The 15,200-nt window shown below is 38.4% G+C and overlaps 1 protein-coding gene across 1 annotated transcript in view; it reads right to left on the bottom strand.

Annotated features, from left to right (window-relative positions):
• Positions 1-989: 989 nt before the first annotated feature.
• fam162a (family with sequence similarity 162 member A) overlaps positions 990-15,200 on the bottom strand; it is a 14,996-nt gene continuing 785 nt past the window's right edge. The window contains exons 2-4 of the mRNA XM_020516234.2: positions 12,010-12,118; positions 7,955-8,063; positions 990-2,542 (exon numbers count right to left, since the gene is read on the bottom strand). Coding sequence (XP_020371823.2) covers positions 2,441-2,542; positions 7,955-8,063; positions 12,010-12,118 — 320 coding nt within the window. The 3' untranslated portion in view covers positions 990-2,440. The remainder of the gene's footprint in view (positions 2,543-7,954; positions 8,064-12,009; positions 12,119-15,200) is intronic.

The raw sequence follows: 15,200 nt of genomic DNA, 5'->3' as shown, positions 1-15,200 counted from the left end.
TTTTGGAAGTGTGGATGAGTTGGGTATGATCACTACTTGCCTATTGCAAACTGCTGAAGTGGTAAAATCCACCAGTCTTTGCGATATACAGCTTATGTACCTAGCATCACAATGGCACCACAGTCCACATTCTATATTATGCATTTTGTGATAGGAAGAACACATTTTTGACTCAGTGTGACAGTTTATTAATGACATCTCTCCAGCTGTAACTGTGCAGTAGCAAGATGAAACACTTGCTCATACCTTTTGAGATGCCCCAGGACCAAAGAGTTTGAGAGTTTGTGCAGTTTAGAGCTATTGCAATTCTGATCAGGGTAACCATTATGCCACAGGATAGCTTTGATCTTCTGTATTTCAGGATCAAGCTTGCACAGTGAAAGTTCAGGAATTGGCCAATCTAATCAGATGTTGAAGTGTAGGAATCTCAACACTATGATCAGTGGGGTAGGTGTGGCTGATAACCTCTTGTTTTGATCAGTGCAGGACAAAAAGCTTTGACAAAATGTCTCTTTCAGCAATACTCAAGTTCTGTACTTCCAAGCAACAATGATTATGGAAATTCTATAATTGTGATGTGGTATCTTGTAATTGCTAAAGGTGAAAAATAAAAAGCTTCAGAATTACCCCAAAAGGAGAAGCAACACTGCTGCTAAAAACATGTAAGAATTACAAAATTGAATAGGCAAGAAGGCTTAAGAGTGCAATGGGCAGAATCCCTGAACAGTAATTGCGAATCAAGGTGAGTTATTAGATATTATTTCCGTTTGTAATGAACTATTTTTGTAAAACCTGTTAATTTGTAATTCATTAAAAAAGCTAAAAAACTTCCTTTGCAAAGTTGTACAACCTGTTATACAAGGTAGTTCTAATCCAATGGACAGTTTGACAATTAGATTTACCTTTATGTACAGATGTTATAACAAGCTAAAACCCCTGTAGAAAGTGAGCTAGCGTAAATTGATGTTGACCAAAATGAAAGTAAGAGGTATAATGCAATTTTTTTTTTATTAAAATCAACATTGAGCACTGGAGCCTTCCAGTGCACACTTTCTACCAGACTCAATGAATTGTCTTATTCAGGGGCCAAATTGTTTGTTATTACTGTTAACAAAAACCAGACTTTGAGCAAGCCTGTTCATAAATATCCAAGATGTTTATTACAGGCAAAATTAGTCAAATTGCAAACAGTTTAGCAACAAAATCTACCATGCAAGTTAAATTGTAATCCCTTAATCTCTAACATATGCACTTAAGATAAAATGGAAACACTGCATACCACTGTGGGTCATGGCAGATTGACAGTTTGACCTCAATTCCTCTGATTTCCTATCAATAAGATCTGATTGCTGACCATTGTAGATTAGTGGAAAATCTTTGGAAAAAGTTGCAGATTCATCTGAGAAATATTGTCCTGAAACTCAGGTTTCTTAACTACTTCACTACTCTTAGCTTCAAGCTGTGACTTGTACTGAACAAGAGCCTGAGTGTCAACTGGAAAAAGAAACTACTTCAGTCCAAGGTCTGTTGCAAGGTGATGGCAATAGTTAGGCAGATCCATTAGGGTTGTCCAGGTCTATTTTCAACATTAAAGCAATACAACTCTTTACTCATAAAAGCTTCTGAAGTCACATTCTTAAAGAAAGAGCAGCAAGTAAATCAATTTCCTTTAACCTTTTAACATTCCAGTTCCAACAATGTGATAAATCCTTTTCAACCCAATAATTCATTTCAAGTTTCATACTCCATAAGCATATGCATTCCCATCAACTAGGATGAAAAAGAGATCACACTGAGATCCAAGGGCTAATCACTCCAACAAAGCACAGCAACTCTAACACTAGGTCTCTTGCACTTGTCAAGGGAGTCAGGCGAGTGAAAATAGTTTCTTGAACAGACAACAGCTCTAAGACTAAATGTAGCAAATTATTTCCACAATGTTAAACCATTTGAAGGGAATAAGATTACTAATTAACAGGTGAAATGTCAGTTTTATTTTCTGATCCAGAAAAATGTTAAAGCAGAAATAAACAACAGACACACTAATTAGTAACTTTAGCTACGTTGTAAAACCCAAGGAAAGATACATAAAAGATAACTAGCAAATACAGGGCATAGCACTTTACTAATTGCAATTACTTCCTTTTCAGAACTGTGATCATGTGCAGAATCTGGCTGTTGTGATGCTATAACTGTACCACACATGACTCTTCCATGTTAATTATTCAAATACAAGGAAAATAGATGGGGTAGTAATTCTAAGTTTGTAGCTACAATTATTTTCACTTTGTAACCAGTCTTGTTAGTTAGTCCAAATTAAATTAGGAGAAAACACTAACTTGAGGGCACAGTATTTTGTTGTCCTACTATGTATGTTGTGTTAATACAGCAAAAAAAAGTATCAAACTGGTTATCATCGAAAGTTTCAGTCCACATTGAATCATGGTCTTTTGGCATCCTCTGCTTCCTGCTGCTTCTCCTCTTTCCATCTGGCTTTTTTTGCCATGTTGATGGATGTCAAAGATTCATGTCTATTTGCAGCCTGCAGCCCAATATGGAAAGTGAAGTTAGTACACTCAGTTTTGGCTAGTGAATATATTCAGCCTTTGAAACATTCAATGTTCTATAGCATTTAATAGCCTCCTGTAGTATTGTCATTACTGTGATCTTGAGCCATATCCTGAAACTTAGCTTGAATTTTCAAGCATATACATATGTCAAAGTGAAGGACTTTGAAAGGGAAACACCATTTTTTCGCTTCTCGATCAAAACATGCTTATTACTGCATAATCTTTTACATTACACTCTGCCACAAACATTACCCATTTCAGACAAAGTATCAAATTCACTGATCTAAAGTTGCCATCCTGATCACTATTACCACATTAATGGCCACACAATGACAGCTGTTTCAAATCTCAAGCTTACACTTGTTATACATTAGCCTGTATTAAAAAATAGCTAAAGTTTTCAGCAAAAGAGCTAGGATCAATAACTTTTGCTCTGTTCTGAACACATGGCCACTGATTTGTCACACATTCACTGAATAGCTTCCTTCTGTGCTGTCAGTGTTCAGCCCACCATGTCGGTTTCACTCAGTTGGCTGGATAGCTAGTTTGTGATGCAGAGTGATGCCAGCAGCATGGGTTCAACTCCTGCACCAGCTGAAGTTACATGACAGATTCTTCTCCCCTGGCTTGAGGTGTGGTGACCCTCACATTAAAGTACCAGCAGGCATCTCTCTCTAATAACAGCATAGCTTTATGGCTTGATAAGCTATGGTAACTCTACCTTTAACTGCACTCTCCAAACTATCACCACTTCCCTGCACTTTTCCAACTGCATTTGATTATCTTGGTTAGATGTCTCACTGCCCTAACATGTGCTAGACTAGGAGGCTACAGCTTACAACTCTCCTTCTACTGGTGACCCACAACAGCTTAAAACTGAGCATTTGAGAGTTAAGTGACTGATTGGTCCATCACACAGCAGTGAATAACACTAGCTATGGTGGTGGCAGTAGCACAACCCAAAGAAGAGAGAAGGATTGGAGCAAGTCTAGAGAAACCATCACTCCCTTCCAGCCCAGTAACTATTATATTGGTCTGATGCTGAAATGCTACATGGATGGTGTTTCAAGACTTCAACAGAGCTGGAAGGTGGTGCCAATGGAAGCCAGCCCAGGTTTGGAGAAAACTTCTGCAAACCCCAAATGTTGAAGAAAAAGGTGTTGCAAAGTTCAGTTAATTTCCAGTTACTTGAAATAGTTGTCCAAAACATCTTTCCATCTCTGGCAATTGATATTGGACCTTGGAAAATTTTAATTTTGGGATATAGGCCAGCCACTGCTGGGAAAAGAGTCATTTTCATTTGGAACACTAACAAGGTTTGAATTAACCTACATTTAAAATGTAGCAAAATGGAAACATTGCTAATAAAATAGAACAATGTTACACAACAACTGGAGTATAGTATCTGATCAGTAACATAGTACACTGTAAAAAGTGAAGATGAAAGTTAATTTAGAAATTTAAAGAATACACAAGATTCTTGCAAAATATTTGGGCAGCAAACTAGTGTGGGGCAACAGCTAAATCCCACTTAACACTGCTTTAAATTTTAGTATCAGAAGTTATTAGGGTCTGTCATTAAGGATAATGTGACTGAGGCCCTTAAAATCTTCAAGTCAGACAAAATTTGAATAATAGATCATGCCTGGCAAACATCAATGAACTTTTTGAAGAGGTGACTAAAGTAGTGGTCAAGGCAAATGTCAATACATATGTTATATTCATGGACTTTCATAAGACATTAGCTGTGGCAAGAGTTCAACTACAAATAACAGGCAAGAACTCTAAGTAGCAAGATGATGTGACTAGTGGTGACTTGCAAAGGTCTCTATTGGGATCTCAATATGTACAACATATGATAAGCGTGCCATTTATCAACCAAAGAATTCCTTAAAGAAAACATATTAGAAGATGGAGACATTATCTTCTATATTTAAGAAGCGTGAAAATGAGAAAAAGTAACCCTCAAAACCAAAAATGTAGCCACACAGTCTGTGCTTGGAAAAAGATTTTTTGGTCCAACCAGTCCATGCCAACCATAATCCCAATCTAAACATTCCATCTCCCTGTGATTGGCCCATATCCCTCCAAACATTTCTTATTCATATACTTAGATAAATGTCTTTTAAACATTGTAACTGTACCCACATCCACTATTCCCTCCAGAAGATCATTCTGCACATGAAGAAACTAGTGTTTAAAAAAATTGCCCCCATGTCTTTTTTGACTCTTTCTTCTCACCTTAAAAATATACTCCTAGTCTTAATGCCCCATCCTACAAAAAGACACCTACATTCACCTTATCTATACCCCTCATGATTTTAAGCCTCTATAAAAGGTCATCCCTCACCCTCCTTTGCTCTAGTTAAAGTCCCAGCCTATCCAGGCTCTCCTTAATTCAAACCCTTCGTTTCCAGCAACATCCTGCTATATCTATTTTGAATCTTCTCCAACTTAATAGTGTCTTTACTAATAATTGGGTGACCAGAACTGGTCTCAATGTCCTGTACAACCGCAACATAATGTCCCAACTCCTGTACTCCATGGGCTAAGCAATGAAGGCAAGCGTGCTAAACCCCTTAACCACCTTATGTAAGTGATGCAAACTTTAAAGAATTATGTACTTGATCCACTAGGTCTCTTCTCGAACACTACCCAAGGCCCTATTTTTAATTGTACAAGTCTTACCTTTCTTCAGCCCATTGACCCAGCTGATTAAGATTTTTTTGTAATCTTAGATAAGCTTCTTCACTGGCCAATCTTGGTGTCATTCACAAATTTAATGATGCTTTCTATATTCTCATCTAAATCATTTATATAGATTATTTTCAGATTATAGAATCCACACAGGCCATTCGGCCCAACAAGTCCACAAAACCTCCGAGCATCCCACCCAGACCCATCCCCTGCCCTATCCCTCTATTTCCTTATGACTAACACATCTAACCTACATATCCTTGAACACAATGGGTGATTTAGCATGACCAGTCCACCTAACTGCACATCTTTAACCTGTAGGAGGAAACCCATGCAGACATGGGGAAAAATGTGCAAACTCCACACAGTCATCCAAAGGCTGGACCCAAGGGTCCCTGGTGCTGAGAGGCAGCAGTGCTAACCACTGAGCCACCGTGCCACCCATACAAATGGCAAAAGTGGACCCAGCACTGATCTCGGTGGAACACTGCCGGAAAAAACAACCCTCCACCATCTCCTGCCATTAAGCCAATTTTGTATCCAATTGGCAAGCTCACCTGAATTAGTTTACCATGGGGAACCTTGTCAAAGGCTTTAAAAAGTCCAAGTAAGCAATGTCAACTGCTCTGCCGTCAATCTTCTTGGTTACCTCCTCAATAAACTCAAGTTTGTGAAACACCATTTCCCCTTACACAAAACCACGCTGACTATCCCTAATCATTCTTTGCCTCTCCAAATGCATGTAAATCTTTAAAATCACTTCCAACAACTTACCCACCACCAAAGTCAGACTCGCAGGTCTATAGTTTCCAGGCTTCTCCTTACATCCCTTAACAAAGGCACAACACACGCCACTCTCCAGCCATTCGGCACATCACCCATATTTGTAGATGATACAAATACTTCTGCAGGGGGTTCTGCAATTTCCTCCCTAACTTCCCACAAAATCCTGGGATACACTAGATCAGGTCCCAGAGATTTATCCACCATTCCTCTTCTGTTATGTAAACGGTTTTCAAAACATCAGTATTTGTTTCCCCAAATTCTCTAGCTTCCATTTGATGTAAAATATTCATTTTAATATCTCTCCCATCTCAAGGTTCAACACAAAGATGACCTTGTTGACCTTTAAGGGGTCCTACTCTCTCTCTAGTGGTTCTCTTGCTCTTAACTGTACTAACAGATTCTATTTGGATTATCCTTAGACTTGGCAAGTAAGATTCTCATATCCTCTCTGCCTTCCTGATCTCCATTTTAACAATGCCCCTACACTCTTTATACCATTCAAGAGATTCATTTGAACTGTTGTCTATATCTAATGTGATTTTTTTTTTAAAACTCTGGACTAGAACCTCTCTTTATTCATCCATTGTTCTTTAATTCTACCAGCTTTACCTTTTACTAACAGAAACATAATGACGCTGAACTCATTATCACATTTTTGAAAACATCCCACTTATTAGACATCCCTTTACCTGCAAACAGTCTACTCCAATCAATTTTCGAAAGTTTTGTCTCATATCATTAAAATTTTAATTTTTAATGGAAGGCTTATCCTTTTCCACAACTATTTTAAAAACAACAAAATTATGATCACTAGACCCAAAGTGTTCCCCTACTATCACTTCAGTCATTTGCCCTGTCTTATTACCAAACAAAGTCAGGTTTTGCTCCATCTCTAGTAGGAATATTTACATGTGTTCAAGAAAATTTTAATAAATTCTTCACCATCCAAACCTTTAACACTATAGTAATTCCAGTCAATGTTTTGCAAATTAAAATCACCCATTACAATTTTATTCTTGTGTATATCTGAGATCTCACTACATTTGTTCCTCAATTTCCTTCTGACTATTGAGGGAAACATTGTACAATTCCAAAAGGGCTTTTTAATTTCTAATTTCATTTTTTGTTCTTAGTATTTTCACTGGACAATTTGTCAGTAATGTGTTTTCCTTAATCAAAAGCACTACTCTTCCTCCTCTTGCCTCTTTTTCTATCCTTCCTATTGCACCTAAAACCCAGCACATTAAGTTGCTAGCCCTGTCCATCCCTCAGCCACAATGTAATGGCTTCGAAGTTCCAGTCCCATGTTCCCAAACATGCTGAGTTCTTACCTGCAAGACCCCTTGCATTGAAATAAATGCAGTTTAATTCTTCAGAGGTACTTCATTCTCTGACTTGCTTGTATGTCTTTTCTAATTATTCTTTTTAGATTTAAAACCATCCTCATCTATCTTTCTATTTACTCTGCTACCAAGGATTCCCCCCCACCCCCAACAGTTTACTGTTTCCCTTATCAGAATTAGGGAATGTTCCTGCTAGGATATTGGTTCCTTCCCAGTACAGGCGAAACCCATCTTTTTTGCACAAAATAAGCCCTCAAAAAAAGAAAAAAAAAAGCCCTATTACATGTGAAGCTTAGGACTAGTCCAAGTACTTTAAACTTATTTGGATCTATTTTGAATTGTGAGAATAAATCTCAATCAACTGTTCACATCTTATATTATGATAATTTAAAAACTTATGACTAATCCAGATCACTTTTGAGGATCAAAACAAGTACAATTATCAGTTATGTCACTAACAGACAAGCTAGATCGAAGATAAAGAAAGTTAAAAGTTGAAAAAAAAACTGAACCTGGATTTATTCCAATTCTGAATCAGCTAGTAGGATTTCCCCTTACCTTCTTCCCAGAGATGATTGTCCCAATACAGGCTACAACCGTCACGACCACCATAATATAACTCGCTTTCACTCTCATTTTATTCCTTGCAGCATCAATCATCTCAAATCTGAAACAAATTACATAAATTTATCCATGTAAGTATCTGAAGTATCAATTAATGCTTATCTTATAGTGACATGTTTAAACTTTGGAGGCATTAGCAACCACTTCTTAACACAGGAAGCTGTTTTGTCAGAGTAGCTGAAGCAGAGAACAACACATCTTAAGAAAGAAAAAGTAGATAAAATTTTATGCATTGAAACAGAGGACTATATGGAGAATACAACACAAATGATGTAGTTCTATCCTTGAAACTTCCACAAATGTGATTTTTTTTAAAATTAAAACCGTACTCCTGTTTTTATATGCTGCAAAATGCTAATGTGTTGACAGATGTAATGCATTTAGGACCTCAATAAAATACATTATACATATCCCCTCTTAAAAGTTAACAGAAACAAGAGAACCTTATTGTCTTGAACAGGTAGAACCCATCTATGATATTCCATTTTTTTGTTTTTTTTTATTCAATTAACTATTTCTGGAGAGGAGAGAGGAGGAAGGTTGGAGTAACCCTGACAAGTTTCTAGTTTTTCATTAGGTCTCAATTGCAGTTTGCCAATTGACATGTGCAGCTTTAAAATGAATTATTTTTTAATATTATGAAGCAAAAAGGCTTTATGGATCATATGCAAGTGTTTTGGTAGTGCATATTACTTTACATTTTAATTAAATATCTGGCACCATACAAAATAATTAACATAAGAACTAAATTATTAGGCACTGGTAGAAAATTATATCACTAAATTTAAAACAGTAGAAGGTAGAGCTTAAAACGCTGGCAGCTCACTTTACTCACCTTACCCACCACATTTATAAAGCGGAAGTTGCATTTAACTAACTTGATGGGAGTTCTTTTGAAAAAGTAATGGAAAGGGTTGATGAGGCTAATGCTTACTACGTGGTAAAAATGAATTTTCAGGGGCATTTGATATAGTACCTCAGATTTTGAGTTAGGTTTAAATCATGTTACAAAAGCCACAAATGGTGAAATGGATACAAAATTGGCTCAGTGATAGAAAACAGAGTGTAATGGTCAATTTGTTTGGAGGGTATGTACTGGATCAGTAATGAGACCATTGTTTTTCCTGATATTAATGATTTGGATCTTGGGTGCAGGGGACAATTTACGTGCTTGCAGATGACATTAAACTTGGAAGAATTGTAAACTGTGAGGAGGATACGTGAAACTCCAAAAAGGACATTGACAAATTGGTGGTATGGGCAGTAGGTGGCAATTGAGATTCAATGCAGAGAAGTGTAGGGTGATATATTTTGGTTGGAAGAACACCAAAAGATGATATAAAACAGGTCGTACAATTCTACAATGCAAGACAGAGGCACCTGGGTATATTTTTGCACATATCCTGGGACTATACCACCTTGTTCTGGATCCCCTAGCTAGAGGGAACATTATCCTTGCATCCAGTCTGTTTAGCCTTGTCAGAATTTGATGTTGCCACTCATTCTTTGAAACTCCAGGGAATTCAGGCCCAGTCAACCCAATCTCTCTGAATAGGATAAACCTGCCATTCCCAGGAATCAACCTAGTGAGTCTTTACTGCTCTCTCTCCAAGGAGTTCTTAGTTATTTTCTTAAGCAAGGAGATAACCAAACTGCACATAATACTCATAGTAAGAACTGCTGATGCTGGAGTCAGAAATAACACACTGTGCTGCTGGAGGAACAGGAAAGCTGACGTTTTGGGTCGGGACCTTTCTCCAAAACGTCAGCTTTCCTGCTCCCCTGATGCTGCTTGGCCTGCTGTGTTCCTCCAGCGCCACACTGTATTAGCTACATAATACTCTGGGTGTGGTCTCACCAAGGTGCTGTACAGCTGCAGTAAGACTTCCCTCCTCTTCCATTCGAACCCTTTTGCAAAGACTAACCTTTTCCTTACTGCACTCGCAAGCTTGCTTCCACTGACTGGTACAAGGACACACAGGTCCCTTAGTAAATAAACATTTCCCAATCTGTTCCAATTTAAATGATACTACTTACATTGCTATTCACACTGAAGTGGTCAAATTCATGTTTATCCACATCATATTACTTCGGCCATGTATTCATTTAACCTGTCTAAAAATTGTCCTGAAGCCTCTCTACATCCTCCTTACCGGCAAGTTTTGTGCTGTCAAAAATCTTGGAAATACTACACTTTATTCCATCATCCAAACTGTTGATACATATTGTGAATAGATGTGGCCCCTAAGCACCGATACCTGTGGTATTCCATTTGTCACCACCTTCCACTCCAGAAAAGACCCAATTTTTCCTATTGTTTCCTGTCTGTTAACCAATTCTGTATCCATACCAGTATATTACCACCAATCCTGCGTGCTAAGATTTTGCACAGTAACCTAATATGGACTTTATCCAAAGATTTCTGAATATCCAAATACACCACAAATATCCCTTATCTATACTAGTTACGGCCTCGAAACTCCAGTAGGTTTGTCAATCACAAAATTATTTATCTTTCATAAATCCATGTTGACATTACTGGTAGTATCATATCTTTTATAATAGATTCAAGCATTTTCCCTACTGCTGTTAGGCTGACCAGTCAGTAATTACATTTTAAAAAACCAACAATCCCTCCACAATCTTTGGTCTTCAACAATTTTTTTCCCATGTCGGTCCACAATCAAAATTACTGCAAACTTTAAAAAAAAAGTCTTTACACTTGACATTGGATCAAAATCCTGGGATTTTAACAGCATTATGGGTATTCCTATGCCACATAGACTGCTGTCATAGAGGATGACTCACCACTTCTTTTTCACAGGCATGAGAGATTGTAATAAATGCTGGCGTTGCTAGCAGCTGTTACATTCCATGAACAAATAGAAAAGATGCTTACATAAAGTTGAAAAGTAATTTCTGTTGCAAGGGTGTGGCTGAATTTATACTGATTCACTGAAGGTATTTAGGAATAGGTATAAAGAGTTGAGCACCAATACACAAAAAACCCTCATATCTACAAAAGCTATATCACTAAAGCACTCACAAATCAGTCTCCAAATGCACAAAAAGGAAGAGACCCTCTCCAACACTGCTGCCCTCTCAAAGGCACTAAGCATTTGGATTATCTCTAATGTGAAGGAAATTCAAAGCTCTGTCAGTACCTCTGGCCTCTGCATTACACACAGTTAATATTTCTATTAGTTAGGGAGGATGCAGTTTGTGAAAATTTGGTGAGGAAGTGGAGTATGCAGTGAGGGAGTTGTCTTACATAAAGGAATGGCCTTTAATCTACATTACTGCAGCACAGTTGAGGCAGAAGTTCAGGATAGAAGTGAAAAGAATCTTACCACTAAACCAGAGATGGTGTGGGACACTTGGATTCTAACTGTTACAATGTTACTAATTACAGTCAAAATGTCAGTGATATATATAGGAATGAAAACAGTCACAGAGCAACATGTATTTCAACAGCAGCTTTAATGTAAAGCAAAACCTCCCAGAGCACCTGGAAAAACAAAAACAGATTGCATGCTGGACATTTATACTTAAATTTCTGTCTTCCCTGTGAGAAAGGCAACAGCAATATTATAACAGCTATATGAACAGAAACCAACATATGGAGCAAGTGGATTGGTAGGTATAGGAATGTTTTCATTCCATGGAATGAAAACATTCTAACTACAACTCCTGTAGTGGCTGACACAAGCAGATAAAAGCTTATAAAATTAATTTGCAACTGTTGACAAACAATCCAACTATTCTCAGTAACAAATAGTAAGAACACTTCAGTACCCAATATCTGCTCAAACCAGACCACAATACACAAACATCTTCGCTGTTGTCACCTTCATTTGTTTTCGGCTGTTACTGTTGCTTATAGTGAGGATAATGACAAAATAAAAATTGTTTACCAAGGAAGGTAGTATCAACACCCCAATTTAAAAAGTCACCAACCAATAGGATCCCATACCCGTTTCACCACTTACGAAACCGCAGCTGGTATATCCGCTTCTCGTTTGAATCGACCACTCCACACCAACATCTTTTTATCAAAACTGGAGGGTTTGTATCCTGGCAATTTGAAAGCTGGACGTCCTGAGGAAAAAGCCACAAAATACAACATATTTTCATGGGTCACAGGTCCCTTATAAACTAGCTTGCATTATACCAAACTTGTAGAATATAAAATGTCAGAAGTACAAGCTAGCTTTGGCTCAGCAGTATACTCTCAACTTGGAATCAGAAGGTTGTGGCCAAGTCCCGATACAGAAGTTTAAGCATGTAAGCTGTAGACTGACACTTCAGTTCTGAGGGAGTTCTGTCAGAAGAGACAACTTTGGCTCTCATTTTAACATTTTATTAAGTGTCCTCTCAGATGAATGCAAAAGCTTCCATGACACTATTCAAAGAGTAGCAGTGTCCTGTTCAGCAGTTATTTCTCAACCACTATCACCAAAATATGTTATTTTCTGGTAATCTCAATTCTATTTGTGGGACCTTACTATGTGCAAACTGAGAGGGCATTTACCAGGATGTTGCCAGGAATGGAGGTTGAGAGTTATGGGGAAAAAGGCTGGATAGGTTGATACTTTTTCACTGGAGTGTAGGAGGTGGAGGGGTGTGACCTTCCAGAGATTCATAAAATCATGAGGGGTATAGATAATGTGAATGACAGGTTCTTTTCCTTAGGGTGGGAGATTACAAGACTAGGGGGCATATTTGTAAAGGTTAGGAGAAAGATTAAAAAAAAAAGACACAAGGGGCAGCGTTTTTTAAAAAAAAATACGTGTGGTTCATGTCTGTGGAATGAACTTCCAGATGAATTGGTGGATGCAAGTACTGTTACAACATTTAAAAAACATTTGGATAAATACATGAATAAGAAATATTTGGAGGCAGATGGACCAAGCGCAGGCAGGTGGAACTAGCTTAGTTTGGGATAATGGTCAGCATGGACAGAAAGATCTGTTTCTGTGCTGTGTGACTCTATGATTGCAGTGGTTCCTATAACACTAACAACATATCAAAAATTCCTCATTGGGATATCACACAGTATGTTACAACCAAAGATAAGAAACACACAATATAAAAGTGAATCTTTCCTTCCTTCAGTATAGATGTTACAATTTCAAGCCGGACATAGATAGCTTTTTGGTTACTGTTCTTTCCCAATAGCTGACCCATGTCACTAACAATCAAGAGTTTACTTTCATAGCACAGTATAAGCATTATCATCTAGGGAATGAAGATCATACCTTTATTATATAGGTTGAACACTACAAACCTTACGTGTAACACCACTTGCGCATCTATCATCTGAAAACATTGGAGTCAAAAATTGCTGAGTCAAAATCCTGGAACTATTCCCTATTTACACTTTGTACACACCTACTTCACATTAACTTTCTCAGGGTAAATTAGGGATGTACAATAAATGTTCACCTTTCCAGAAATGCTCATACTCCGTGATTTTACCTCTGAGGTAAGGGTCCAGTACAAATTAGTAAACTTACGTTTTATACAACTGTGATCTATGAAACAAAAGCTACGTTCAATTTCATCTCATTTTCTTTTAGAATTCTCAGTAATATAATAAAAGGTGTGCCATGTTGACCAGGCTTAAGAACTTTGAAAAGAACTTCAGCTTTGTTTGTCATCCTTATCAGAAATGCTCAATCTGGGCTTGTTGAACTCTGTTCCTTTTCACTTAGCAAACTTTATCAATTGACCTTGAACATGTGTTACCTTCTTCTTTTGTATCTAAGCACTGGAAAATGAGTAATATTATTCTTGGGAGGGTGTGATGGCAATGTCGGAAGAGTGAGAGGTTGGGAAGGAGAGATTGAGAAAAGGGGAGGAAGGCGAGGTGGAAAGGAGGATTTCTAGAGAATTGTTGATTTGATTTATTTATTGTCATGTGTATTTTGTTAGAACATACAGTGAAAAGTATTGTATAGTGTCGCCACCCTCCGGCATCATCTTAAAACATAGATAAATAAATCAAGACATTGAATATAAAAGGCAGAAAAACAAAAAAAAAAAAAAATTTTTTTAAAAAAAAAAGTGTTCAACTTTTACAATTTTACTTGTTAAGTGCTCCACCATGGGCCTGCCTGCCAGGCATGAGTCTCCATCATGCAGCCCCCACTGGAATGAAAGTCATTACTCTTTGCTGCTATCTCACCTTCACCAACATCCTCACCAATGCAGACACTATAGGCCCAGCACTAGAACCGGCGGCATCAGCAGCAGGGGTGCATCATTGGGAACCCAAATTCACCTCCGCCACGAGTCGGCGCTAGGACCGTCTCAAAGCAGAAGCTGCCAGGAATCCAGTCATTTCCAATGTCAGAAGTCCGTGCTCACTCAATTTTTTTTAATTCATAGAATCCCTACAGTGTGGAAACAAGCTCCCTGGCCAGACAATCCCACCCACACCCATCCCCTACCCATTACCTGTAACCCACCTCCCTGCCTTTCCTACGGCTAACCCATCTAATCTACACATCCCTGAGCACTACAGGCAATTTAACATGGCCAATCCACCTAACCCGCACATCTTTGGACTGTGGGAGGAAACCAGAAACCCATGCGGACACAGGGAGAATGTGTGAACTCCACACACACAACTGCCCAAGGCTGTAATAGAACTTGGGTCCCTGGCACTATGAGGCAGTGGTGCTAACCATTGAGCCACCAGCTTCCCTAGTCTAGTTAAGTTTTTGATCAGTGCTAATGTTCAGAATATGGATTCAGTGATGGTAATGCTATTGAACTTCAAGGGTGGTGGTGGCGGGGATGGGGAGGAAAAGGGGGTCGTTATATTCTCTCGTTGCAGTGGCACTTGTGCATCACAATTGTGACTTGCTTCAGAATCTGAAGTCAGAAATGGCACTGAACATTGCATAAAATACTGCAGGTTCTGGAAATCTGAAACTCAGCAGGTCTGGCAGTATCTGCGGCGAGGGAAACGGAGTTAACGCTTCAAGTTTGTACGACTGCCTCTTCAGCTGAGGAAGTCATACCAGAGTCACACTTGTTTCTGACCCTCTGATGGAGAGAAAGTCATTTATGAAGCAGCTGAGATAGTAGGAACTGCAGATGCTGGAGAATCCGAGATAACAAGGTGTAGAGCTGGATGAACACAGCAGGCCAAGCAGCATCAGAGGAGGAGGGA

The sequence above is a fragment of the Rhincodon typus genome, chromosome 11 (assembly GCF_021869965.1).
Source record: "Rhincodon typus isolate 14 chromosome 11, sRhiTyp1.1, whole genome shotgun sequence".
NCBI classification, from domain to species: Eukaryota; Metazoa; Chordata; class Chondrichthyes; order Orectolobiformes; family Rhincodontidae; genus Rhincodon; species Rhincodon typus.
This window is presented reverse-complemented; position numbering and strand designations above follow the sequence as displayed.